Source organism: Castanea sativa, chromosome 6 (genome assembly GCF_040712315.1).
Source record: "Castanea sativa cultivar Marrone di Chiusa Pesio chromosome 6, ASM4071231v1".
NCBI lineage: Eukaryota > Viridiplantae > Streptophyta > Magnoliopsida > Fagales > Fagaceae > Castanea > Castanea sativa.
The window spans coordinates 19,769,817-19,795,078 of NC_134018.1; the positions used below are offsets into that span (position 1 = coordinate 19,769,817).

The window sequence follows — 25,262 nt, forward strand, 5'->3', positions numbered from 1 at the left end:
ATAGGTAGGTCGACCTTGAAGGTCCTTATCGCCACATCATCAAAGTCCCCGTCAATTTCATTGAACATCTCCTAGTACCTATCTGAGTACGTTCTTAGGGTTTCCCCTTCTCTCATGGTCATGGACAATAATGAATCCAAAGGCCGGGGAACCCTACTGCATGCGATGAAACGAGAGCCAAATGCCCTAGTAAGTTCCTTGAAAGAATTGATAGAGCCTGCCTTCAAGCCATCAAACCACCTCATCGCCACAGGTCCCAGGCTGGAGGGGAATATCTTGCATATCAAAGTTTCATTTTTAGAATGTACCGCCATCCTTTGACTGAAATGACTCACATGCTCCACAGGATCTGTTCAGCCATTATAAATGGTAAAGGCTAGTTGTGTGAAGCATCAAGGGAGCCTCCCCTCTTCCAACTTGCGTGTGGAGGGTGACCTAAAGATTTGATGTAATGCCCTACCCAGGCCCTTGGAAGAAGAATTTTTACCATTCCGCCCATGCAGGTTGTCATTGTCGTAAGAGAAAGATTCATCCAGGGGAGTCCTTGACCTCGGCCTGTAATTGTCATTCTCGGAGCCCTCAGAGGAAGGATCAGAGAAAGAAGGAGTTCGCCTTCACCTTTCGCGACGCAACTTCCTTTTCAGGTTGTCAATTTCCTTCTGCATGGCTTTTGTATTTTCCTCGTGAGGAACTCTGCTCCCCCCTCGTGAATGACTCCTACTCCTGCTGGTGTGCGTTGTGTGTACACTCCTTTCATGGTTTTCTTCATACTCAAGATGTAAGGAGTGATCCTCATGCTGAGACCCCACAGACTCCGTATGGTGTGGACCTGAGCCTACCATAATGTCAAACCTCTTAGAACACAAGAATTTTCACAGACGGCGCCAATTGTAAGGACACAATTCGAGCCCGGACCCACAATCGGAAGGGAATGGGCATGAAAAGCCATTTTACAATAAAATTTGTAGAGAGTGGGCTTGAAATCTAGATTCTAATGATGTTTAAATAACAAAGAATGATGGGCTTTGGTCACAATGGCACTTACAAGGAGTTGTTTATATGAATATGAATGAAAACTTCTCTTCGGACACAATCCGAGGATAATTTATATTACTGCTTCTCAAGATAGATTACAATTGTAGATAGTCAGATTTACAATGTACTTTTTCTTTTCCTTTCCAAAAATTTTTTCCCTCTTACTGAAAGTCCCTTCTCTCTTTTATACTCCCTCCTTATCCCCTTTTTCATCCTCCACCTCATGGTTAGACCGCTGGTTTAGATACTTGTCCCATCCATCTTCCCTGAAATCTCTAGAGATAGGGGCCAAGTTTCAAACCTGATATTCAGGTCTCACTTCCCCATTAATGCGGCCAGAATATCAGTTGCAAAGCATTCAATGCGGGGGCGGTGGTAACAACTTTATCTTAGATATTCCACCGCTCTCCTTCTTATCCTCCACATGTACCGGGTCTTCCCTAACTTATAGGAATTTCTAGAACATAGCCTGTGGATACCAAATAACTCTTCTCCTACCTCGGCTTCACCTAGTCAAGGATACAATCTTCCTTGGACATATTTATCCAGACATTATCTTTTTTTTATATAGTATTTTTCTATGAGTTAACATTCATACAGCCTCGAACCATCCTGTGTCCTCGGTCTGGGCTCCTTGCCCAAAGAATACTCTTGGACCAACCCACGTATATTTCTAGGCCCAATGACCCTACAACAAATATTAGCAAAATCTAAGAATTAAATTTCTATATATGCATTTTTATAAAATAATAATAATTAAAATAAAATTGCAAAAGCTAAAATTTGTCATCCATTTAACTATTTTCTTTTGGTTAACCTTTGCTTTTCTCTAAATAAATGGCATTATAGTATACTTCTAATACAACTATTAAGAGTACATTGTCCACCAGAAAGTATTAAAGAATAAACAAAAATTAGTAAAGTCTCATAGTTTAACATCTAAATTAAGCATTATAAAAATCATGTTTGTAATAGAATAAAATTATATTTTTATATGCTATATTTAATTCTTTATAAAGCAATAGGATAACATTTAACAATCAAAGAGAACAAAAAAAAAACTAAATTGCATTAACCCAAAGTAGAGTTTTAAATAATATAAAAAATTATCAACCTAAAGCAGATTGCAAGAAAAATTTAAAAAAAAATCACCAAAAATTTGAGAGAGAGAGAGAGTGAAACAACATTTTTTTTTTGTGAGGGAAAACTATGCATAGAATGGAAGAGATAATGACAAATTTATAGTAAGAGGGTATAAATAAAAAAAGACAAAAATAAAGAAAGATAAAGGGAAAGAGGAAAAATGATATTAATTTAGAGGATAGTGGGGAGATGAAAAGATAAGGAAACGAGAAATGTTGGAGAAGTAGTGGGAAGATGAAAAGGTAAGGGAGGGAGAAAGGTTGGAGAAGTGTAAATATTAAAAAAATTAAATGTTAAACCAATTATAGGAAAATTAGAAGGAAAAAAAAAAGATAATGACATGGACGTTGATGTGACTCAACTGGAGCGTAGCATCAATAAATACTATGCTTCAACTTTTAGAAATATATAAACTAGGAAAAGTTAAATAGCAAAGAAACAACCTAAGTGGGGGAAAGTAAAAGAAACTGGAGGCAAATGTTAGCATCCTCCAAAAACTGAAAAACATACGACAAGAGCAGCAATCACAAATTGTAACATATCTCATTGCTACGATGAAAGGTCACTCTTACGAACCTAGGATTGCATTTTCCATTAGCATATTTCAATTACAATAAATAAAAAGGATAAGAAGATGCTAAGTTGCTAACTACCTATTAACGCCAATAATTTAGCCTTTCAAATAAGGGAATATTTCCAACAGTGATCTACAATGAGGCAAAGCCTCTTATATGCTTGTATAGAAGAAAAGTTATCAAATTCATTTTGTGCTTTTACATATTTATAGAAACATTAGTAACCAAATGTTTTAAGCTGAATACAAATTCACACACAAAGTGAACACTTACATCCATTTCTTTTCATCTTTTGTTTGGGAGGGGGGGAGGAAGAAGGAGGGGAAGGAAACCACGCATAGATTAAATCATCAAAACCAACCCCATCTCTAATAATATTAAATTGAGAATATAAGTTGTAATCACTGCCTCATCAAAGATTAGAAAAGTAAAATATTACATGTAACAAAGAAGGAGATAGGGAAAAACAGTGGAAGGCATTTTTTTAAACAGCATGATAGATGGCACCTTAAGGACCATATTGCAAACTTGTGGTCCTTGAGGGGATTTCATCTTGCAACACCTCAACATGCAAAGGTTTTTCCATCATTCAATGAGAAGATTGGTCTTGGCCAACCACAAGTTTGGGTAACACTATGATTTAGAATTATCATTAGCTTTGATTGTGGTTCACATGCAATGTTCAACAAAACACTAATCATGAACACAGTGATTTAGAAACCTAAAAAGTTAGAGCATCCACAAGTACAAAAACATGAAATGCAATTACACACAGGTTACCTGTGATGAATTGGCATGAGATCTTCTATCGCATGCTTCATCTAACCAACTTTATTAAGGCATATTAAAATGACTGCAATAGTTTCTTTCAAGATCTAAAGCTGATTCCTCTGAAAATGTTAAACCTCATATGAAGTCTAGTCTATTCCTAGTTTACCTATAGAAATAATATAGTGAACAATGAAAGAAACCAAAGTTGAGTTATGATGATGTAAGAAACAAAACTTTAAAAGTGAAAGGAAGGCTAGTTGGTCAAAATAGAGGGAAAAAAAGTAAGCTACACAATGACAGCAAAGAGGAAATGGAACTCTCTCTCTCTCTCTCTCTCATTGATCTCTAAAGGGAATTTTTTTTAAACCTTCCTTATCTACAAAAGTTGTCCATCTTCCTATCAAACACAAACACCTAGGGGTGTTTGATAGAGTAGTTTGAGTTATATTGTTTGAGTGTTTTTGATATATGTGTGGGTAAAAAAAGTGTGTGAAAATGTATATAATGTTGTTTAAAATGTGAGTTATTATGTTAAAACTAACATGCCAAATAGGTCATATCTCTTCCTCTCTTACCCCTTTTAAAGTGCCAAGGATCTCTAAAACACTAAGTTTCTACTCCGTTTAAAATCATAACACATTACTATTGCTAATAGAATAAGAAATAGTTCCCAAAAACACAAAAAGTTCTTTTTGAAAAAGCTGAGTGTTTGGTAAAAACTGTTAAAAAATGCTTTTTGAAAACGCTGAATGTTTGGCTAGTACTTATAAAAGTGGTGGTTTGAGTGGTAAATTACCAAAAAAGACAAAGTATTTATAAAGGAGTTTATTTCATACTTAAATCAATATTGTGAAATTATTTTTTTCTTACCAATATTAGCTAATAATAACATACCGCTTGAGATTTATTGTGAAAATATTGTGATAATTGATAGTGATTTTAATTTGAACGTACTATTACAATTTTTTTTTTTTTGTCTTTCTAAAAAAATTATTTTTTTCTCACCAATATTAACTAATAATAATCTACCACTTAAGATTTATTGTGAAAGTATTGTGATAAAAATTGATACTAATTTTAATTTGAACGTATTATTAAAATTTATTTTTTCTCTTTCTAAAAAAATTATTTTTTTCTCACCAATATTAGCTAATAATAACCTACCACTTAAAATTTATTGTGAAAATATTGTAAAAATATTGTGATAACATTTCTTTTTTTTTTTCTTTTTTTTCCCTCTGTTTTTCTCCTCCACCCACGTACCCTTCCTTTTTTCTTTTTATCCTTCTTTCCTCTCTTTTTTTCCCCTACCACTCCTCCAACTCCAATACGTTCCTTCTTCCTCTTTTTTTTTGTTTTTTTTTTTTTTTTCTCCCCCTCCTCCAAAGTCCAGAACGTTCCTTCTTCCTCTTTTTTTTTTTTTTTCTCCCTTTTCTCTCTGCAAGAAGTCATCCGTCTACAGAGCTACCGCAAGAACTCATCCATCCTCTTGGAGAGACTCTTCAACTTCTTCTCCAAACCTCCAGAATCCATCCACCGCAAGATGGGTATAAACTCCATTTGAAAGATTTTGCTATATTTTGATGTTTTTTTGTTTTGCATTTTGAGGAATCCTAATTTGCAAGGGATTGATTTTTTTTTTTTTTTTTCTTAGCTGATTTGGGAATTTGTTATAGATTTTTTTTTTTTTTGGATTTGGAAATTTGTTATTGAGAGGGTAGAGGGTAGAGCAGAGAGATGAGAGGCTCTGAAGGGCAATTTGGTAAGTGCACATTTGGTCCAATGGATACATTCATCAACGCGCACTCACTTTTCTAATTTGGTCCGAAGAGACGCATAAATATTATGCACGTTTTGTGAAGAAATGGAAAACGTAACTTTCTATCAAAGCCAGCTTTTTTAACTCACTAACACTGTAACAGTGTTTGCTTTTTCAAAAAGCCCGTTTTGGGGCTACAAAAGTGGAAACAAACAGGCATATAGACTAAACTACTTCAACTTGACGCACTTTAGTTTTATTTTATTTTTTTAGAAATGTAATATTAATAAAATTTAATAAATCTCGGTGCACGTGTTACATATTCTTAGATTTGTTGTTGGGCCCACAACCTTCTATCAAAGAACGTTCCATAGACGGCAAAAGGATTTGTTCTGGATATCAAATTCAAAAATCTCTAAAAATTAAACTTTTAAAAAAGTATTCACATAAACTTTAGAAAGAAAAAAATTTGTTAACATTAGACTCTTTTAAGTTTAATATCATTCCGAAGTTCTTATTAGGTAGTGGTTTCTTAATTTATAATGCTGCACCGCTTGCAAGGAACAGAATGCTTCGAGAAAGAAATGTTTTGGAAGTCTGTAAAAAATTCCAGTGTGATGCAGCCTGGATGTTATACTCGCACTGTCTATGACCTTATCACTTATATTCAGGTATCTTAAGATGTCTACATTTCATAGCTTTTTGGATAATGAAATGTATTGGTGCAAATTTCTTGTGTGCTTGGCAATTTTCTATTAAATTTCGTGAAATGTATTTTATATTTCTCTATTTTTTGGAGTCACAATAAGAATTCCAAAATTATTGATTCTCTCCTCTTTGATTTAAACTATATGGATCCCACATCTTTTTTCTTATCTATAATTTTTTTCTTTTCTCAAGTGAGCTGGAACAGCGCCACATGACAATTCATGACAACCTGAAGCCCAAATGAATCACACACGACCATCATTGTTCCAAACCCATTGAAGTTCACACACAAAGCCCACCTACAAAGCCGAATCGCTAGGACCAATGGTCCAAACCACCAATCCGACGTAACCATACACAGCGGCCCACAACTTGCCAAACCATACACGACAATGGTGGCTCCATTTGCACAAACGAAAATAACAATAGCCCAAAACGCCATTGCTACAGAGAGTCAGAGACCCAACAGAGGGGAGCCACAAAGTAACCACCAACACCCCACAAGCTCAAATCAAAGCCACTACGCATGGTGGCCTACTAGCGAAATGCATGGTAGATGGAGAAAGATTAAAACGGTAATAATAATTAAATTTAGAATAAAACATTTGCAAAGTTCACATAAAAGTTCATACACAAACAATGAAACCAAACTGCAAATCACCTAGAAATACTAAAATAAGAAAGGAGTTTAACATACTTCATTAAGCATATATCTAACATTATAATTTATAACAACTACAATCCCTTTTGACATGATAAACTAATGCAAACTAAATACCATAAAAAAGGCTTGTTGAATCTTTCTCTTGATGAGTTAAGTCCATTATTTGCAGCTCATCACCACCATGATTGCACAAAGGTTCTGCAAAAAAGTTTTAAAAACTGTAAGGCAATTTTTTTTTTTTTAAATTCAATACCAGAAGTAGAAAAAATAACATTAATTATTTTAATCACTATATAGAAAAAACCTACAACAATATTTGAGGTTTTTCGGAATATACTGAAGAAGAAATACTCCAAGCATTAACCACATGAACATGTGCACCGGGGGGATGGGGGAGCGAGAAATGAGCCAAGCAGATTCCCATGCCAGCAATAATATAATAAGAAACTATCTTGCTAATTAACAAAGGGCAATTGTAAAGAGAAAATACAGCATTCCAAAAGAAAATAAAAGTAGAATATCACACAATTCAAGGTAAAATAAAGAACACAAATACACTATGACATCAACTGTAATTTACAACCAAAACAATTTCAATGTAAAGCCAAAGCCAAAGCCAACCAACAATTCTATTATTGACTCAAGGTTTGTGTCATCCCTCAACATGCTCTCTAGATTACATCTCTAGCCCTTAGTTAAGGATATCTGGAAAAAAAAAAAAAAAAAGTACACTGGTGAGTGTTCAAAGTGTCTAATGTGGAGGGCATATATCTTGCTCAACAATTATTGATCACTTGTGTATTTTTTTCATTCATAGCACAAAGGCTTTCTTAAATTGTTTAAAAGAAATCTTTAACCCTCATCTAAAAGATAACTGTGACCTAAAGAACAAACTAAGAACATTAGCACATTATAGGATGAAATAATTTTCAGCCTGATAAAATAATTTAGGAGTTGTGTTGGGATTTTGTTTTGAGTTCCACCTTCACCAGTGGGATGAGAGGAATGAGGAAAGGATTCCCATGCTAAGAAAATTTATACAGTAGAGAAGCAACCTAAATGGGGGGAATGTAAAAGAAACTAGATGCAAAGGTTACCAGCCTCCAAAAAGAGAAAAATACATGACAGGCAATATTCAGAAATTGTAACAAATCTTATTGCTACAATGAGAAGTCACTCTAATGAACCTAGGATTTTGTTGTCCATCCACATTTTTCATTTACAAAAAAATACAAGGCTATAAATATGCTAAATACCTATGAACTTCAATAATTTACCCTGCAAATGAGGTAATATATTCATCAGTCTACAATGGGGCAAAACCTCTTGTATGCTTGCATAGAAGAAGAATGATCAAATCATTGAGTGCTTATACATATTTATAGAAACGTTAGTGACCAAATGTTGTAAGTTGAAGACAAATAAAAACACTTAAAATCAATTTTTACTTCTTTTTTTTGGGGGGGGGGGGGGGTGTTGGACCCAAAACGAAGCATAGCTCAAGACCAATCCCGTTTCTAATAGTATAAGTTGAGAATATAAGCTGTATGCACTGCCACATAAACAACTATAAAATTAAAATATTCCATGTAACAAAGAATGAGAAAAGGAAAAACAGTGGTAGGCATGATTTATAGAAACATTGGTAACCAAATGTTGTTAGTTGAAGACAAATATACACACACAAGGTGAACACTTACATCCATTATTTTTCTTTGGGCAGGAGGGGGGGGGGGGACCAAAACAAAGCATAGATCAGAACCAATCCCATTTCTAGTAATATTAAATTGAGAGTATAAGTTGTAAGTACTACCTCATCAACAACTAGAAAACTAAAATATTCCATGCAACAAAAAATGAGAAAGGGAAAAACTGTGGAAGGCATGATTGCAAACTTATGGTCCTTGAGGTGAATGTGATCTTGCAACACCTTGACATGCAAAGGTTTTTGCATCATTCAAGGAGAAAATTGGTCTTATCCAGCCACAAGATTAAGTAACAATGTGATTTGGAGCTTTACAGTGACTCTGGTTCAAACATGCAATGTTCAACTAAATGCATCTACAAGTTCAGAAACATAAAATGCAAATAGACACATATTTCCTGTGATAATTAGTATGAGATCTTATATGTAATGCTTAGTCTTACCAACTTTATGAAGGATATTAGAATAACTGCAACAATTTCTTTCAAGATCTATAGCTGATTCCCCTGAGCAACAAAACCTCATAATAAGTCTAGTCCATTCCTAGTTTACGTATAAAAATAATTCTCTTGCTCGATATATACATTAGAAAAAGGCTTCAAAAAGAAAAATTATGGACAGAACATAGTTTGAATAAAGGCTATAATAAATAAATAAAGAAAAAAAAAAAGACCTCATACTAATATGTGGGAACAAAATGGTAACCCCATGCATCAGCCAATACGCAAAATGGAAACTAAAGGAAAGGAAGCTGAAAACTATATAAGTGCTCTTCAAAGAAAGAACAAATACAGAACTAATAATATAACAAAGTAACAAACTTTAGAAAGTGACTTCCATAAAATGGTGGCAACAACATATAAAACTCTGAAACACAGTTCACATATCATTTCTCTGATTTTTCAATACAAAAAAATAAAAGAAGGTTAGGAAAAAAAAATGAAGAGTAAAAGAAACATTAGATATGTAAATGTAGAAAAGAAGCTACCGTCAGCAATTGAAAACTATTTTTAACAAATTTCACCCTCAAACTACAAGAAGTTCCCAATCATATATAAATCTTGAGTTCAGTATATATGATCCAAAAAAATTTGGAATTACTATAAGTTGAACAGCTACTGCAGGCATTTATCCCAAATACAACAGTGATTCTCATTTTCTTTTTTTAGGTGTATTCCAAAAAATTTGAACAGCAACTGCAGGAATTTATAGAACAGTACCATATAAATTCATATCTAACTGATAATCTATGCCAAGTGTATATGAAGAACAAGATGGAAAACTATAAAAATAAGCATGAAATGCATCTTGCCTGTTGTTCCTCTTTCTTTTTACTCAGTACGTATCTGCACAGTTGGGTTTGTCGAGCAAAACTAGAGTCTCAACATAAGAATCAACGAAAGTAGATTTATCTTCAATAGTCCTAAGATCTTTAATCTGTTTGGTCTCAAGGTCTCGTGAGACGAAGTGTCCTCTATGCATTTCCAATAAAACCTCACCAGTCTTCTTAAAACCTATTAGCCTTGGTAAGAAGCCTCCTTGATCAGCCAAAGTTGAAAACATTTTGGTCCAAGAGGACGCAACGTCATACCATTTCATCACCCATATATCGACACGACCAATAGAATCCCCCCGTTGAATTAAGGCAAGGGAATTCCTATAAGCTGAAACAGACACACCCACCAAATTCTCAGGATTATCCAAAGGTTTTGGCATTGCTATCTCGCGGAATACCTCGTCCCCCAAATCGAACACCAATACAAAATTCAGAATTTCGTTGTCAATATTGTTTTTACTGGCAACACAATGCAAAGCCCCATTGACAAAAGCATGTGGATCACATTTATCTGCAAATGCAGTACCTACGGGAGGCACAGCAGCAACCACTTTCCATTGAGCAGTGGCGAGCGAGTAAACCTCAACCTTGGGTACCTTAGAGCTTTCACTCTCGCTAGCACTCACAATCCTCACCACCTTATAATCATTAGTTTTGGAATCAAATCCAAACCCAATAGAGGGGTTGTAAAAACGAAGTGTTCGGAGGCCAACACTGGGTGTAGGAAGAGTCACAAGCTTTCTAACAAGAGGGTTCCAGAAAAAGAACCTGTCAGTGAAATTCATGACAAAGCAGACCAAGCCGTTACAAGTACCCACCACACGGAACGACCCGCCTTGAGGGAAGTCAAACCTGGTGTGTTCATATAAATCTGGGTTGTTGTTGTTGTCACAATACAATGCGTAGAGTTCCTTATTACTAATCCTGTGTTCACTTGGAGGGAGCCTGAAGAGAAGGAGGGGGTGCTTGTTTTTGGAGTGGTGGAGATGGATGGAGATGAAGGAAGTGTTTTGGATGATGGATTTCCATGTTTTGGAAACGGCGGTGCAAGTTATGATGGATTTTATTGGTAGGCGTATGAGAACAAAGGTTAGGATTTCAGGAGGGGGAGAATCCCACATCGCTAAGCTTCGGTTAATAATGATTTGGAGAAATCGATGAAGATCTGGGATTGAAAGCTTAGGTTGAAAAGAAATGGAAAAAGATGAAATAATGGAGTTTTAACTGTTTTTATGTTTAAGCTTAATCAATAATGGGCCCCGCCACCTTGGAAAAAACAAAAAAAGTTCGTGATTATTACGGAACTAGACTGAGTGTCACACGTTTAATTTTTCTATGTGTGATGGCACTAAAGGTTGACTTAGTCTTAGCCAATACACCAGACATGCGTTGCAAAAATACTTAGAACAAAATTATTAAGGAATTACACACCGCACACATGGTATTTTCAGGGCACTAATTCCAACTTTTATTACTCAATGTTCAAGTACAAAGGAAACTTGGAGAATACACACGAAATTCTCTATGGCAAAAATACACACTCTGTTGTTGACAACCTCAACAGGCTAGGATAAATGCACAGAAATAATTGACACGGCAGTTACATGTGGTCTGACTTAGGACACCTCCAACTGATGCTGTCTTGGTTTGCTCTTCACGCTTCCAGCCCCTACACAGCAGGTTTGAACATCTAGCAAGCTAGAAACTACTTAGTAACTGTTGATAATTGCTGCTGCACACTTTGCACATGCTAGCCAATGTCTCAGCACATCATCATGGGGCCTCTGTCCATGCTCCAGCAGCCCACACATAATTATTCCATCACGTTTTAGAAGTTTGGCCCCTGCCCAAGCCTTTCTTATTAGCATCACAGCCCATTCATCATGCTCATATGCAGCACACCAAGTAACTGCCATTAGCCCACTCACACAAGTCCATGTATTCTACCGGCACCAACCAGCCCAATGTCTTGCACAGCATATGATCATCACAACAGCCGAGCACTGCCTTGCACACAAGCCACTAAGCCCACACACAAAGCAACCATCAGCTAGCCACCAATGCTATGCACCATTACATAGGGTCAGCACCACCTGTTGCTGCCCATCATTACCAAAATCATATCCGCCCACCATGGCTCACTCCTGCCATGGCCTTGGGGCATTATGTGGAGCAAGGTGCCTCCACATGCTGCCCGTCATCATGCTCATCATTTTGAGTCCAGCGGGGAGACCGGGTTTGTCCCCCTCAAAGAGCAGTTAGGAGCTTCACTAGATAGGCATGAGGAGCCATTAGTGTTTTAAGAAAACATTGAGACAAGTGACTGGCCTGAAGTTATCCAAGCACTCAAATTCCTCATGTCATCATCAGCAACTCATAAAGCTCCTAACACTATGCCACGATTGTAAAAAACCAAAAGCAGAGCAGAGAGAATTCGTGCTAGGAAAGTTTACAAAGGTTCGTGATTATTACCGAACCAGTTATTATTATTAAAGACATGTTCCAGCTTAAATAACCAGGGATGATGTGATTGCCTTTATGATCAAAACCAACGCAAACCAAGATTGCTTTTTGGTTAATTAATTTATAAGTGCCTGCTCCAACTTTCTGCGCATAGATTATGGGTTTAATTCACATGTTTGTTCAATGTGCTTTGATTGATTTTTATTCGAATTTAGGCAAACTTTGTAGATCAAGAATGGTGTTTGATGAATACCTTAAAGTAGGGTCGGCCCAAGCGTTTTAGAGGTCTAAGACGAAATCTTCAAATGGGGGTTTTATGTTATCACTTAAATAATATTTAATTAGCATTTTATACAATAATTTTTTTTTAAATCCATTCTTTTTATATTTTAATATGATTTTTTTTTAGAAAATGCTAAAGTTATAACAAATATTACTACAAACTGGTGTTGTAATGAATGTGATCAATGACATGAGACTTACAAAAATACTAGAGATATTATAAAATTTACAACATGAGAATTACAAAGATATATCACCAATCACAAATATTCATTCAAAAATGCATTCAATAGTTTGTTAAAATTCATCTATCATATTCATTGTCATATCAAATTATAAAAGTTATGGAGACCACCACTCACCCTTGGTGCAGTGATCACTCCACAAGTATAAGTTTTTGTAGGGTGTGGGGGACAATGATCGAAATTTAAGTTTCTAGAAGAGAGTTTTGCACACATATACGCTTAGATTAGGCTAGAATAAAATTTTTATCTTGTATAAAAATAATTAAATAAATAAAAGTTATGTAGTAAAATTTGTAGTATTTTTAACATTTTCCTATTTGAATTACTTGTGATTAGTAGCACGTCTATTTGTAAAACCTATTTATTTAAATTTGTCTTTATCTCTCTCTAGCATTACTTAATTCTTTAAGCATTCTTAATAGTGAAAAAAAATGTAAACTAAAATGTTTTAATATCTCCCAAAAATATTTATATATAAAAAATAAAAAAATTTGCCCCCAAATTTGGGGCCTTCTCTAGTAAGGGGGGCCTAGGCAATGGCCTAATTGGCCTAAGCCTAAGGCCGGCCCTGCCTGAAAGAGATGTTTTTGCACGGACTGCAATAGTTTCTTCTCATATCCGTGCTGGGGATTTGAGTTCTACTAGGAGATAGTTTGAGGAGATGCCTGAGAGGAATTCTGCTACATGGAACACTATGGTCGATGGATATGCAAGAATGGGGAATTTTGATTCTGCGGAGCTTTTGTTTGATCAGATGCCTAAAAAGAATATGATCTCAGCACGAGAAATTTAGAGAAGCATTGGCAGTATTTAAAGATGAGTAAAATATGTCAAGCTCACAATAAATAACTATCGGTCTTTTAACCCAAAAAAATGTTGGTCTTGTAGGCATTGTCCTGTGAATTCGTACCAAATTATCAATAAAAATTCTATGTACATGAGGGTGAGGGAGGAAGTAAACACCAATAAAAACATCTCAAAAAAAAATCGTATATTAGCATAATCCGTTTGATGAGAGATTTCTAGTATCGTTGTTTAAGTGTTGTGGGAATATACATTGTGGTGTTTATATACTGAAAATTGTTGTCTAAAAAATAGTACCAAGCGGGTAACATTCACAAATAACAAATAAACAGGAATTTGTTCATAATAAAATAAAGAAATCTTTTTTTATTCTCTACCCTCTCTCTCTCTCTCTCTCTCTCTCCTTTCCAAATACTATTTCTTTTCTCTCTCTCATGCACTGATCTAGTCATATTAACAAGGATGGAGTGTGACAAAGGGTGGTTGATGGCAGTGCCGCTTCAAGCCTAGGCAACTTAGGCCTCTTATTTGTTTGAATTTGTTAAAAAAGTTTTAAGACCTCCATTAATGTAACAAAAGGCTCCCAAATTGAGGAAAAAAATGTAATTTTTTTTTAAAGAAAAATATTTGTGAGTTTTGCATTCTTTCCCCCATCTTCAAGAAAGCCCCAACATATTGGACCAATAGAAATCCAACACATCAGTCCTGACCCAACATGTGGATGAGAATCTAAGGAGGAACCATGAAGAAGCTGACCTTCTGAGGAGTCCGAAAGGTTAGCATTCCTTGGGAATTGCTGGGCAGACTACTTGCACTAGATGACAGAGGATCAAAGAAATTGGTAGAGAAGTGTGAGCAAAGAAAAAGGGAAGTATCAAGACAAAGTAACCATTAACTCTACATTCAATGCACTACACCAACTCAGCTAGTCGCATTAGTGGAGGAATGACCTCTAAACAGTACATTAACAGCTTGCAGTACACTCTACCACTTCCAGCAAAATTTTGATGGGATAAACATTTAAAGGAAGGTCAGTAACTCTACAAGTGGAGGGCTCAGATGCAATTTAGTTAGCTATATATGGAAAGGAAGTGCCTAACAGAAAGTGGAGAAAAGACTGAAAGAAATATTGATATTGTGTAACACTATCTTGTAATCAAAACTTGAATAATCTATGAACAAATGCTTTTTGGCCAGACCTGAAGAATGGCTAATTCTAGAAATTTGTTCTTCTACTTTGAATTGTTTAACTTTTACCATCCGCCTAAAGCTTAAATCATACTAGCACATTGAAGTTGACCTCGAAAGCCCATTTCTCTACAAATTAATTGTATTGGGCCATCTAACCTAAATCCATTGCTCTAAGTGGGCTTAGCTTGTTGGACCCGCTTACATTAATTAATATTTAAAAATTTTAAAATAAAATCACTAAAATTTATGCCTTTAAGTTCCAAAATATATTACTTAGTTTAGTCTCTAAAGTTGTGCTTCAATTTATTTCATAACTTTTTAAATATGTTAGTTTAGTGTTCGTATGACAAAAATTATTTTTATTAATTTATTTTATTATTTAGTTTATTTTTACCGCCCACTGTACTTTTTGATTTTGCCCATAAATTTCATTATATTATTTCAGTTAATTCTCCTAAATCTGCCCATGGTGAAATGTTAAAGAGAAAGAGAGACAGTGGGGAGGGTAAGAAAACAGATAGTAGTGAAAAAAAAACAAAGAGTAGTAGGGAAACAGCTGTCAAGCACTTTGGCAGAAAGAAATTTTGTGCTGTAGTAAAACTTGAAAAGAGCTCTGTTTTCTCACTCTTACATATTTCTCATTCCCACGACTCATCATCAGCTTCGCTAGCCGCTAGGGTTTAACCTCCAATCCAACTCGCCGGGTCCACTCGCTCTCCACTCTCCAATCTCAAAGTGAGTCTCTCTCTCTCTCTTTGTCTTTTTTTTTTTTAAAATTTTTTTTTTTTTAACACTATCCAGCTAAAAACATTAAAAAAAAGAAAAAGAAAATCTGGGTTGTTTGGTATTTACCGATTCAGTAACAGTACACTCTGTTAAAAGTATAATTTTTAAAAAAAAAACCCTAAAACCCTTCTCTCTTTCTTTCTTTGAAGCTTTGAAGGAATTAGCCATGTCAGACAACTTACCTGAACTCACCAAGTCCTTCACTGAAGATTTACACAACGAAGAAGAATCGATTTTGGACTCTCTGCCTCCCGAAATCCTACCCGAAATTCTCATTCGCCTGCCTACAAAAGCCATCATCAAGTGCACCTCCGTCTGCAAGTCATGGAAATCCCTCATCCAAACCCCCACCTTCATTTCCGACTATCTCCGCCACTCCGCCACCAAAAACGACCACCCCCTCCTCCTCTTCAGGCTCTGCTCCGAGAACCTCGCGAAGGCGGTGGAGAGCCTGAGACGGGACGAAGTCGAAAAAGAAGTCTACGCTCTGCATTGGGACGACAACATGGATTTCAGTGAACACACCAGGTTCGACTTCCCTTTCCATGGCCAAAGCATTAATGGAGTGTTCCGCGTCGTGGGTACCTGTAATGGCCTGGTCTGCCTCGCCGATGATTTGTATAGGTACTGCTACAATTTCATCATCTGGAACCCTTGCATTCGAAAGTTCGTCCAACTTCCTAGACCCCATATGCGTTTCTCAACGCACGGTGGCTATGATGCTTCTGTTGGGTTTGGATTCGACTCCAAATCCAACGACTACAAGGTGGTGAGGTTTGTGAGTCTTCAAAATAAAGGCTCATTTGGCGAGTTTCCGCCAGAGGTCGAGGTCTACTCACTTGCCACTGGTGAGTGGAGGATTCTAAACGCCTCGCCTCCCGAAGGTTGTGTACCTTATCGGGACCAGGCTTTTGTTGATAACCAAGAGGCTTTTGTCAATGGGGCGCTGCATTGGGTTGCTCTGAGGAGGTCTAAGGAAAAACTTATTAACTTTGTGATGGTGTTCGATTTGGGGGACGAGGTCTTCCGCGAGATAGCACTGCCAAATCTTGATGAGTGTGCGCTGAGTGATTCTATTTGGGCATATGGGAATTCGCTTGCCTTGATTCAACATTCTAATTTATGGGTGATGAAGGAATATGCAAATGCGTCGTCTTGGACTAAAATTCTAAGTTTGGCTGATCAAGGTGTCAGAATGGGCATACCAAGGCCGTTAGGTATGGGAGCAAGCAAATCCAAGGCAAGAGGTTTTAGGAAGAGTGGTGAGGTTATTGTAGAAATGGCTGACGGGCAGCTCATTTCACGAGACCTTAAGACCGAAGAGATTAAAGATCTTGGGATTTCTGGATATGGGTTTACTTTTGTTGGCTCTTATGTTGAGAGTCTAGCTTTACTCGACAATCCCAACCAAAGAGCAAAAACAACAGGCAAGATGCTTTTTATATTCATGCTTTTTCCATTTTGTTGAGTAAATAACAAGTATACTCAACTATCGAAAAAAATGAAATTGGTTTATGTTGGTTATCAACTTTGAGCAGTCTTTTTATCAAGTGTTTGAGATAAATGGACACTGAATTTCATTTTTCCTGCCACTTAATTTCATTTTTCCTGCCACTTGTAATATGCGATATGTATATAGATGTACTCAACTTTTTCTTTCTTAATAATGTAATGGTGACCTCTTTTGACTTCACGTTTTCACACGTGTACTAAATATTGTTCATCTATTCCTTGGAATTTTAAAATTTTTAATCTGTCAATTATGACGTATATAACTCAAGATAGATTGAACACTTTTCTTAAAAAAAAATTGTTAATCTGTAAATTATTGTACACTTTAAATCTTCTATCGCTTTAGACGCCCATCTTCTTACTGAAAACATTCCCCATGGAGAGCCATATTCATTGAGAAAGTAGCCCACCACTGGTTATTGCTTGCATTGGGTGGTTAAGAATTGAAAATTACTTGTTAATAATCCTCTTCTTGAACTATTTTTGTTATCTTTCCTTCCTTAGCATAATTTGAACATTTTATCCCAATAATGTTGTTTTGCTTGGATCTTTTTTTTAGTGAATCAATTCCATTCCATTGTTTTTCTTTTCCCTATCTTCATCTTTTTGTGAATGAGTTACTATTTTCTATAACAATCACTAAGGATCTTGACATTTACTTTTGTTGATTCTTATGTAGAAGGTCTAGCTTTCCTTGATGAAGCCAACAGTGCAATTACTGAGGTACAAGAATGGGATGAAAAGGTAAGATGCATTTCACTCTTATTTTTATGGTTTTCTATTTTGTTATTCCTTTATACTATGCATTCATTATAAGTTAGATATGAGCATGATTATTGACCATTTTTTTTTTCTTATTATAAGTTAGAATAATTAGCTTATCAATGTTGTCATTTTTCTTGGATATTAACTTTAAGCAAGCCTATTTATCAAGCTTTTGACGAGTGTGAACTTCGTGTTTCCTATCACTTATAATTTAAAATGTGTAAATAGATGAGTTCAACTCTTTTTTATTTCCTTGAAAATTATATTTTACCTCTTTCTTCCTGTGAAACCTTCCAATAGAGCCAATGTTTATTGAGAAAGCGGCTCATTAGTGGGTATTGCTTGCTTTTTGTGGTTAGGAACTGAAATGTGTTTATAATGCCCTTCATAAACTATTATTATATATACTTCCGTAGCAAAATTTGAGTCCTTTTCTTTATTCACAATAAAGTATTTACGCTTAAGATGTGTTATTTTGTTGACTCCATTCTATTCCATTGTTCTTTTTCCTAACTATTTTCATGAAGCTTTCTATTCCTTTCTGTCTGAGCATAATTTATTAATTACAGTTGCTCAAGCCATTCTAATTCTAATAACAATCTTATTAAACTCTTACCTTTGTTTTGTTTTGTTCTTTTTTTTTTTTTTTGTGTTTTCTCATATTACTGGGTGGTCTGACAATTAGAGTGTGTTCGTTTGGGGTGAAAATAGGGAGGATGGAAAATAGAAAGAGGAAAATAGAGTGGAAAATGCTGTTTTCCACTGTCCGGTTGGGGAAGGAAAATAAGGAGAGAAAACCTGGGAGAAAGTTTTATCTCCGGGCCCACATTTTTTTTTCTCCCAATTTGGGAGGAAAATTTGGGGAGAAAAGTGCTAGTGTAGCACTTTTACAAAAATGCCCTCAAACTTATTTTGCTATTTTTCCTCCCAGGTTCTCTTCTCTCTCTCTCTTTTTTTTTTTTTTTTTTTTTTTTTTTTTTTCAACGTGACCTGATCTATTGTCCTCATTATACTCCTCATTAATCTTTTTGTTTTTCTTGTTGATTTTTTGGTTGTTTGTTCCATATGACATTAATTTTTACATTATAATAATAAAAATAAAAATAAAAATTTATATATATGATGTGGTGAATTTTATACTATTTAACAAGTACAAATAAATCTATTTCTTACCTATTATGTAACAAGGGTATAATAGTCAATTTATATAAATTACATTTTCCATCCTTCCCTTTTTCCCCCCCAACAAACAAAATAGTTTTCCACCCTTTCACTTTTAGAAGAGAGAAAATTAAATATTTTCCATCCTCCCACTTTTCTATCCTCCCACAATTTTCCATTCTCCCACTTTTCCACTCCTCTAACCGAACAGACCCTTAAAATCTCCAACTCAAATCTTTCTCCATAAATCATTGGAGATATCACAATCAAAAGACAAGTGATTCCTAAATTTAATTTTTAGTTTGTAGAAAAGAACGGTATCTTGATGGTTGATGCCCTGATTTTATTTATTTATCTCTAGTGAGGAGCTTGTTCCTAATAGCCAGCCAAGCTATAGAACATATTGCAGTACTTGGTGACAGATTAAGCATACAATACAAGGTCTCATACCAATTCACCATAGGCAATCTGAGTTTAATTGCATTCCATGTTTCTTGTAATTGAACTCCCCCCCTCCCTTCCTTTTCCCCCGCGACTATTCAGGTTTCCAAATCACTGTGTTCACGGTTTGTGTTTAGTTAACCCCTTCTCTCTCTCTCTTTTTATTTTATTTTATTTTATTTTATTTTTAAAAGCATATATCTGAACCAGAATTACTTCTCTGGTTCTACTTGTCTGATTTAGAAATCTTTTCCAGCTGAGGTTTTGTAGAATCATCTGATTTAAATTGCACTTGAGGACCATAAGTTTGCAATATTTATCTATTGAGGTGCCATCTGTCTTGCCTTGAGAAATTATGCCTTATGCCTTTGTTACGTGAAATATTTTAGTTTTCTAGTTGTTGACGAGGGAGTGCTTACTTCTTACATTCTCAATAAAGGGATTGGTGTTATTTGGATAGTTGTCCCTCATTTCTTGATGTGGTGCATTTGACGGGAGAGAAATTAACTGTTATTTTGAGGATTCAGAAAGGACAGTAGCTGATCTTAAACTCATTTCTTTAAAAAGCTGTCTGATTGGTTGTCCATTGTATGAAGCCACTCTATTTTTTCAATCTATGATTTGATGGATGTTTATAACTTATGTACTTGATTGTTATGGTCTCCAGCTGTATACATTGTGTATGCTTAGGTAATTCTTTTTTATGATTTAAATAAAATTTCCATTACTTATAAAAAAAGGGGGGGATTGGTTTTTATCTATGTATGGTTTTGGTGTCCCCCTTTTCTCACTTCAACAATGACTGGCTGTTAAGTATTTGGGGTTACTGATGCATCCATATGTGTGCATAATCACTCACTGAGTTTGATAATTCTTCTATTATGCAAGCATAAGAGAGCTTTTGCAACCATTGTAGCTTAGTGATAAGTATATTGCCTTTTTTGGAAGGGAAAAATATTGAAGTTCATAGGTAGATAGTGACTGATTTTATTATAGAGGTCTATGATTGATTACCTTAATTGTGTGGCTTTATAGTTAGGATAGATAGCTCATCAAGGTTGTGGTTGTGGTTATTTATATTGAGATAGTTTAGTAAAGAGCATATATACTCAATGATTAGAAAACCAGGTGGTTTGTATTGGTTATAAACTTGGTTGAAGATAAATGGACTCTGTGAATTTCATGTTACCTTCCGCTAATAATTTACATAATATGGATAGATGTAAACTTTTTCTTTCTTGATTGTGTTATGGTGTTGCCTCTTTTAACTTCATCTTTTCACACTTGTACCAAATCTTCTTCATGTCTCCTTGGATTATTAAACTTTTTCTTAGTCTGTCAGTTGTGATCTTCTACATGGTTAAGGATTACTATAGTCTTTTAGTGGGCTCTAATGACTATTGTTTTCCTTGGAAAAGTATTTGGAAATAGAAGATTCCTTCTCAAGTAGCTTTCTTTGTTTAGATTGTTGCTTTAGGGAAATGCTTAACGATTTACAATTTATGAAAAAGGAAGGTTTGGGTATTGAATTAGTGCTACATGTGCAAGTATAATGGTGAATCGGTTGATGTTGATAATCTTTTTTTTCATTGTTCGGTTGCTATGGATATGTGGTCTATGGTATTTGGAGTAAGTTGGGTTATGCTGCAATCTATAGTGAAGCTTCTAGCATGTTGGCAAGACAAATTTGGTCGTCATCGAAATGGGTATATATGGTTGATTGTTCTCCATTGCTTTTTGTGGTGTCTTTGGAGAGAGAGAAATAGAAGGTGTTTTGAAGATAATGAGAGATCCATACCAGAGGGAAACCAATCATTTTTTTCTTTTCCTGATTTCCTAGATTCTTTATAATTTTTGTTCTTGAATTGTTTTAACCCCTTGTACACTCCCTGTGTACTAGGGTGTTACATTCCTATAGAGCCATGTTCACTGAGAATGCAGCTCACCAGTGTTTATTCCTTTGCTTTGGGTGGTTAAGAATTGAAAATGACTTGTTTATGATCCTCTTCTTGAATTGTTCACACTTCCAATATTTGAAATGTGATTCCAAGTTGCTTGATGTGGATTGCTTGGTTGGAATGAAACCGTTGTTCCTTTGAGGACATTGAGAAGACATTGGAAGAGTTAAAGGTTTTATGCCAGCGTAGTCTTTTTGAGTGGTTTCGTTGTTGGGGTTTTACTGTTTGTTCTTCTCTCCTTGAGTTTATGTTTTCTCTTAGATTATTTTCTTGATTTCCCTCTATTTTGTTGTTTGTTTTATCCTTTTCTTGTTGTTCATCATCATGACCAACCTGCATCTTTCCTTTCTATTTTCTTTAATAATATTTCTCTGATTACCTATCAAAAAAAAAAATCCTCTTCTTGAATTGTTTCTGTTATTTTTCTGTCCTTCCTTTGCATAAATTGAATATTTTTATTCAAAAAAAAAAAAAATAGTTATGCTTAGATGTATTGTTTTGTTGACTTGATTTCATTCCATTGTTGTCCTTTTCCCTCTCCACATCTTTTGTGAATGAGTCGTCAAACACATCAGCCATCGGCTGGTGGTCACACTGTCGCCTCAGCCATCAGCTGTCAAACACATTGCACCTCTCTGCCGATCAGGCAGCTCTATCTCTTGCTGACTCTTAGCTTGCTTTTCTTCAATACTTTTATTTTTCTTTTAGAAATATCTATGTCACACCCTCACATCACATCAGATCTGATTCTATATTCTTTTAATCTGTTTATTTTTAATTGTATGTCTCTTGCTGTCCCTGATATGGTGCCTTTCTCTATTCTTTCTTTCAACTTTCTAGACCTGACTACAGTACTCTGATGACATTGATTTTGAGTTTTGAATTTTATTTTTGGTTTTTTGTTTTTTAATTGTATCAGTTTTGGACCTTTGGTTAAGATGATTACTTATTATTTATTAATAGATAATGGTATAAATAAATTGTTGAATCACAGCTGTGATGTGTCCTAATTTTTCAAGAATAGTCATGTAGCCATGTCCCGTATTGTTTTGTGTCGGAGTTTGTGCTTCCTTTAAGCACTCAATGTGTTTGATAATTGGTTTTTCCCTTGATGTAGCTCACTTATGAATATATTCCCCTATTTGGAGAGGAAAATTATGGAAGTACATTGATGGTTAGCTATCCTTGTTGGTGGACAAATCAATCCTTGCTGTTGTTGCTTGGCCAGAAATTTTTTTAGTTTCTGATTTTTGCATATATTTTTCTTGTTATGGAGGATGCTGACTTTTGCATCTAGTGTCTTTCACTCCCCCCTCCTCCCCAATTTAGGTTTTCATAGTTCAGAGGCAAAATAGGTTTTAGGCATAGGAAGCATTTTATCATAGGCATTCCTCTTCCATGAAGCTAAGCTGGCACCTTTTCTTCATTAATTATTCTGCTGAAATTTTTTTCATCCTATAATGTGCTAATGTTCTTAGTTTCTTCTTTAGGTCAATGTATCTTTTAGAGGAGGGTTAAAATCAATCCTTGGTATAAGAGTGATTTCTAATTATAGCAATGAGACTTGTGATACTTATTGAAAGAAAGCAATGAGATTTGTGATAATTCGTGATTGTTGCTTGGCAAGGGACGTTTTACTAAAGAGCGCATGATGGATGAGACAAACCTTCATTCAAAATAGTGTTTTGTGGTTGCCTAGTCAGCTTTGACTTTACTTTGAAATAATTTGTTTTGATTTTAAATTACGGTTGATTTCATATTGTATATTTGATCTTCTTTTACTATGAATTTTGCAATATTTGTTCCCTTATTTTCACTTGGAACACAATCTTCTCTTTACAATTGTGCTTTGGTAATTAGCAAGATATCTTATTAAATAGTTGTTGGCATGGGAACTTGCTTAGATCATTTACCCCATTCCCCTTGGTGCACATGTTCATGTGGTAAAGACTTTGAGTATTTCTTATTTTTTACATTTTGAAAAATGACAAATTTCAGTTTAGGTGTTTTCTATAAGGCTACTAAATTGATTAGTATTATTTAATTTTATTATGGTATTAAATCACAAACAAACATGCACTTACAGTCTTTAAATTCTTGCAGGACTTTGCGATTGAACTTTTCCGACAAATGTTTCTGATGCCGTTCTTAAGTAGTTTAACTCAGTGACAGAAAAGATTCAACATAGTTTTTTGTTGGTGCTTACTTGCTTAGTATTGGCATTTGTTTATTATGCCAAAGTGAATTGTAGTTATTATTAGGTTAAGGAGTTTATTTTGTTAAACTCATTTGGACTACACCACTACACCACTGACCACTCTTATGTTAATATTTCTGGATGATTTACAGTTTAGTTTCAGTATGACTACAAAAATGACTAGCACTAAACTATGTATGTCATGCTTGCATTGTGTGTGCGTGTGTTGAATCTCTTCTTTCTTGGTGAACTAGATAGCAGTTATTTATATGTAATTGGTATTATGGTAGCTATGGAAATTACATATAAATGTGTTTTAATCTTAGGATATTTACATTTAAGATGATATGGAGGGATTGCATATTGCATTTTACCATCTAATTTGTTGGATACATTCAATTTGCTACTTATGTGTTTTACTCTTATGTGTCCCTTACTAGAAGAATCAGGGAATAAATCTCACCCTTGATGTAAGTACTGAATCATAAATAAATATCACAACATATGTTTAATTCGAAATTTTTAGTCGTGTGTTGTACACGTGAATTTTATCTTAATTCCTACAGTGATAGCAAGTTAAGGTTCAAAACCAAATGTAATTGTTAATTAAATGACTACACTGGAAACGTTAAATTGAAGGCATTCTATGCACAGGAAAAGCAGGTTGAGATTTATAAGGCTCTCTTTGGGATTACATCCATGTTATTCGTAAGTAATGGGGAGTCCTAATATGGTGAGTTTGAACGTAGGACGTCCGGTGTTTATAATAGCGGCTCATATAGGTAGGTGGGTTTTATTGGCAAAAATTGGCAATGAATCAAGATGCAAGCCTAAACAATAAAATTAATTCAAATATTGTTAAGTTTAAGTGTGTATTTTGATACCGTTTATTTTGTTGAAAACAATAAAAAAATATTTTTCGGTTACTGTTTATTAATGAAATCATTCTGCATTTGCCTAATTGCATTGTTCATGTCTCATGAACAGTGCAAGAGGCGCTGGATTAAAAAAAAAAAAAAAAATGCAAACTCAAACGCAGGAATTATAATTCCTATCCAAACGCGTCCTAAGTGTGCGCTTGGATTGAGATGAAAAATTCAAATTATTTTACTATTTAGCTTATTTTTGTTACTATTTATATGTTTTATTATACCTTTTGGTACTATTTATGGGATTTGCTGTACTATTTCAACTAACTTTTATTCTTATTTACAGTATTTTTAGCAATAAGCTCTAAGCCAAAACAATGAACAATTATGTAAAGTAGCTCACCTTTCAGGCTTATCTCCCTAATATCTATTGAAAATGGTATTTCTAGTGTTCTTTTTATGGAGTCATTTATTTGTTCTTATCGCCGCTAAAAATGCTATTATTCTATTCTTTGCTCTCATTTGTCGTTCGTTTTTGTTAATGTTATTAATAAACATTTCTTTTAGTTTTAAAGAGGTGCCTTAGAAAGTGGATTGGATGTAATATGGGCACACTCAGAAAATTAACAATTTTTATGTAATGGAGCACCTGTGGTCACCACTCTTAAGAATCCACTAATCAATAATCAAGCAGTTACAAGTATGAGGAATCTTACCACTACTTTGACCTATCCCAAAATACTAACCTACAGTTTAACTTTCGCTTTAATATCCAATTGAACTTGATACTATAGTATCCTTCTTTCCTTTATTGTACAAATCTCCAATGTGGAACTAACTCCTTTGTGCGGATACCAGTACGTGACTAACTCTAGCAACTTGATCAATTATT

At 34.9% G+C, this 25,262-nt stretch overlaps 2 protein-coding genes across 3 annotated transcripts; one reads left to right on the forward strand and one right to left on the reverse strand.

Annotated features, from left to right (window-relative positions):
• Nucleotides 1-6,556: 6,556 nt before the first annotated feature.
• LOC142638031 (F-box protein CPR1-like) lies at nucleotides 6,557-10,896 on the reverse strand. Its single transcript, XM_075812020.1, has 2 exons — nucleotides 9,673-10,896; nucleotides 6,557-6,853 (listed from the first exon to the last, which is right to left on the reverse strand). Exon 1 carries the CDS (start codon nucleotides 10,815-10,817, stop codon nucleotides 9,696-9,698), a length of 1,122 nt encoding a protein of 373 aa, XP_075668135.1. The 5' UTR covers nucleotides 10,818-10,896; the 3' UTR covers nucleotides 6,557-6,853; nucleotides 9,673-9,695.
• A 4,414-nt stretch (nucleotides 10,897-15,310) lies between these two features.
• On the forward strand, nucleotides 15,311-23,874 carry LOC142638500 (F-box protein At3g07870-like). Of its 2 annotated transcripts, XM_075812527.1 has the most exons (4): nucleotides 15,311-15,416; nucleotides 15,617-16,894; nucleotides 17,659-17,723; nucleotides 23,408-23,874. In XM_075812527.1, exons 2-4 carry the CDS (start codon nucleotides 15,634-15,636, stop codon nucleotides 23,471-23,473), a joined length of 1,392 nt encoding a protein of 463 aa, XP_075668642.1. In that variant the 5' UTR covers nucleotides 15,311-15,416; nucleotides 15,617-15,633; the 3' UTR covers nucleotides 23,474-23,874. The 2 variants fall into 2 exon arrangements, with proteins under 2 accessions (XP_075668642.1, XP_075668643.1); XM_075812528.1 differs by lacking the exon at nucleotides 15,311-15,416 and having other exon boundaries at nucleotides 15,568-16,894.
• Nucleotides 23,875-25,262: the final 1,388 nt, after the last annotated feature.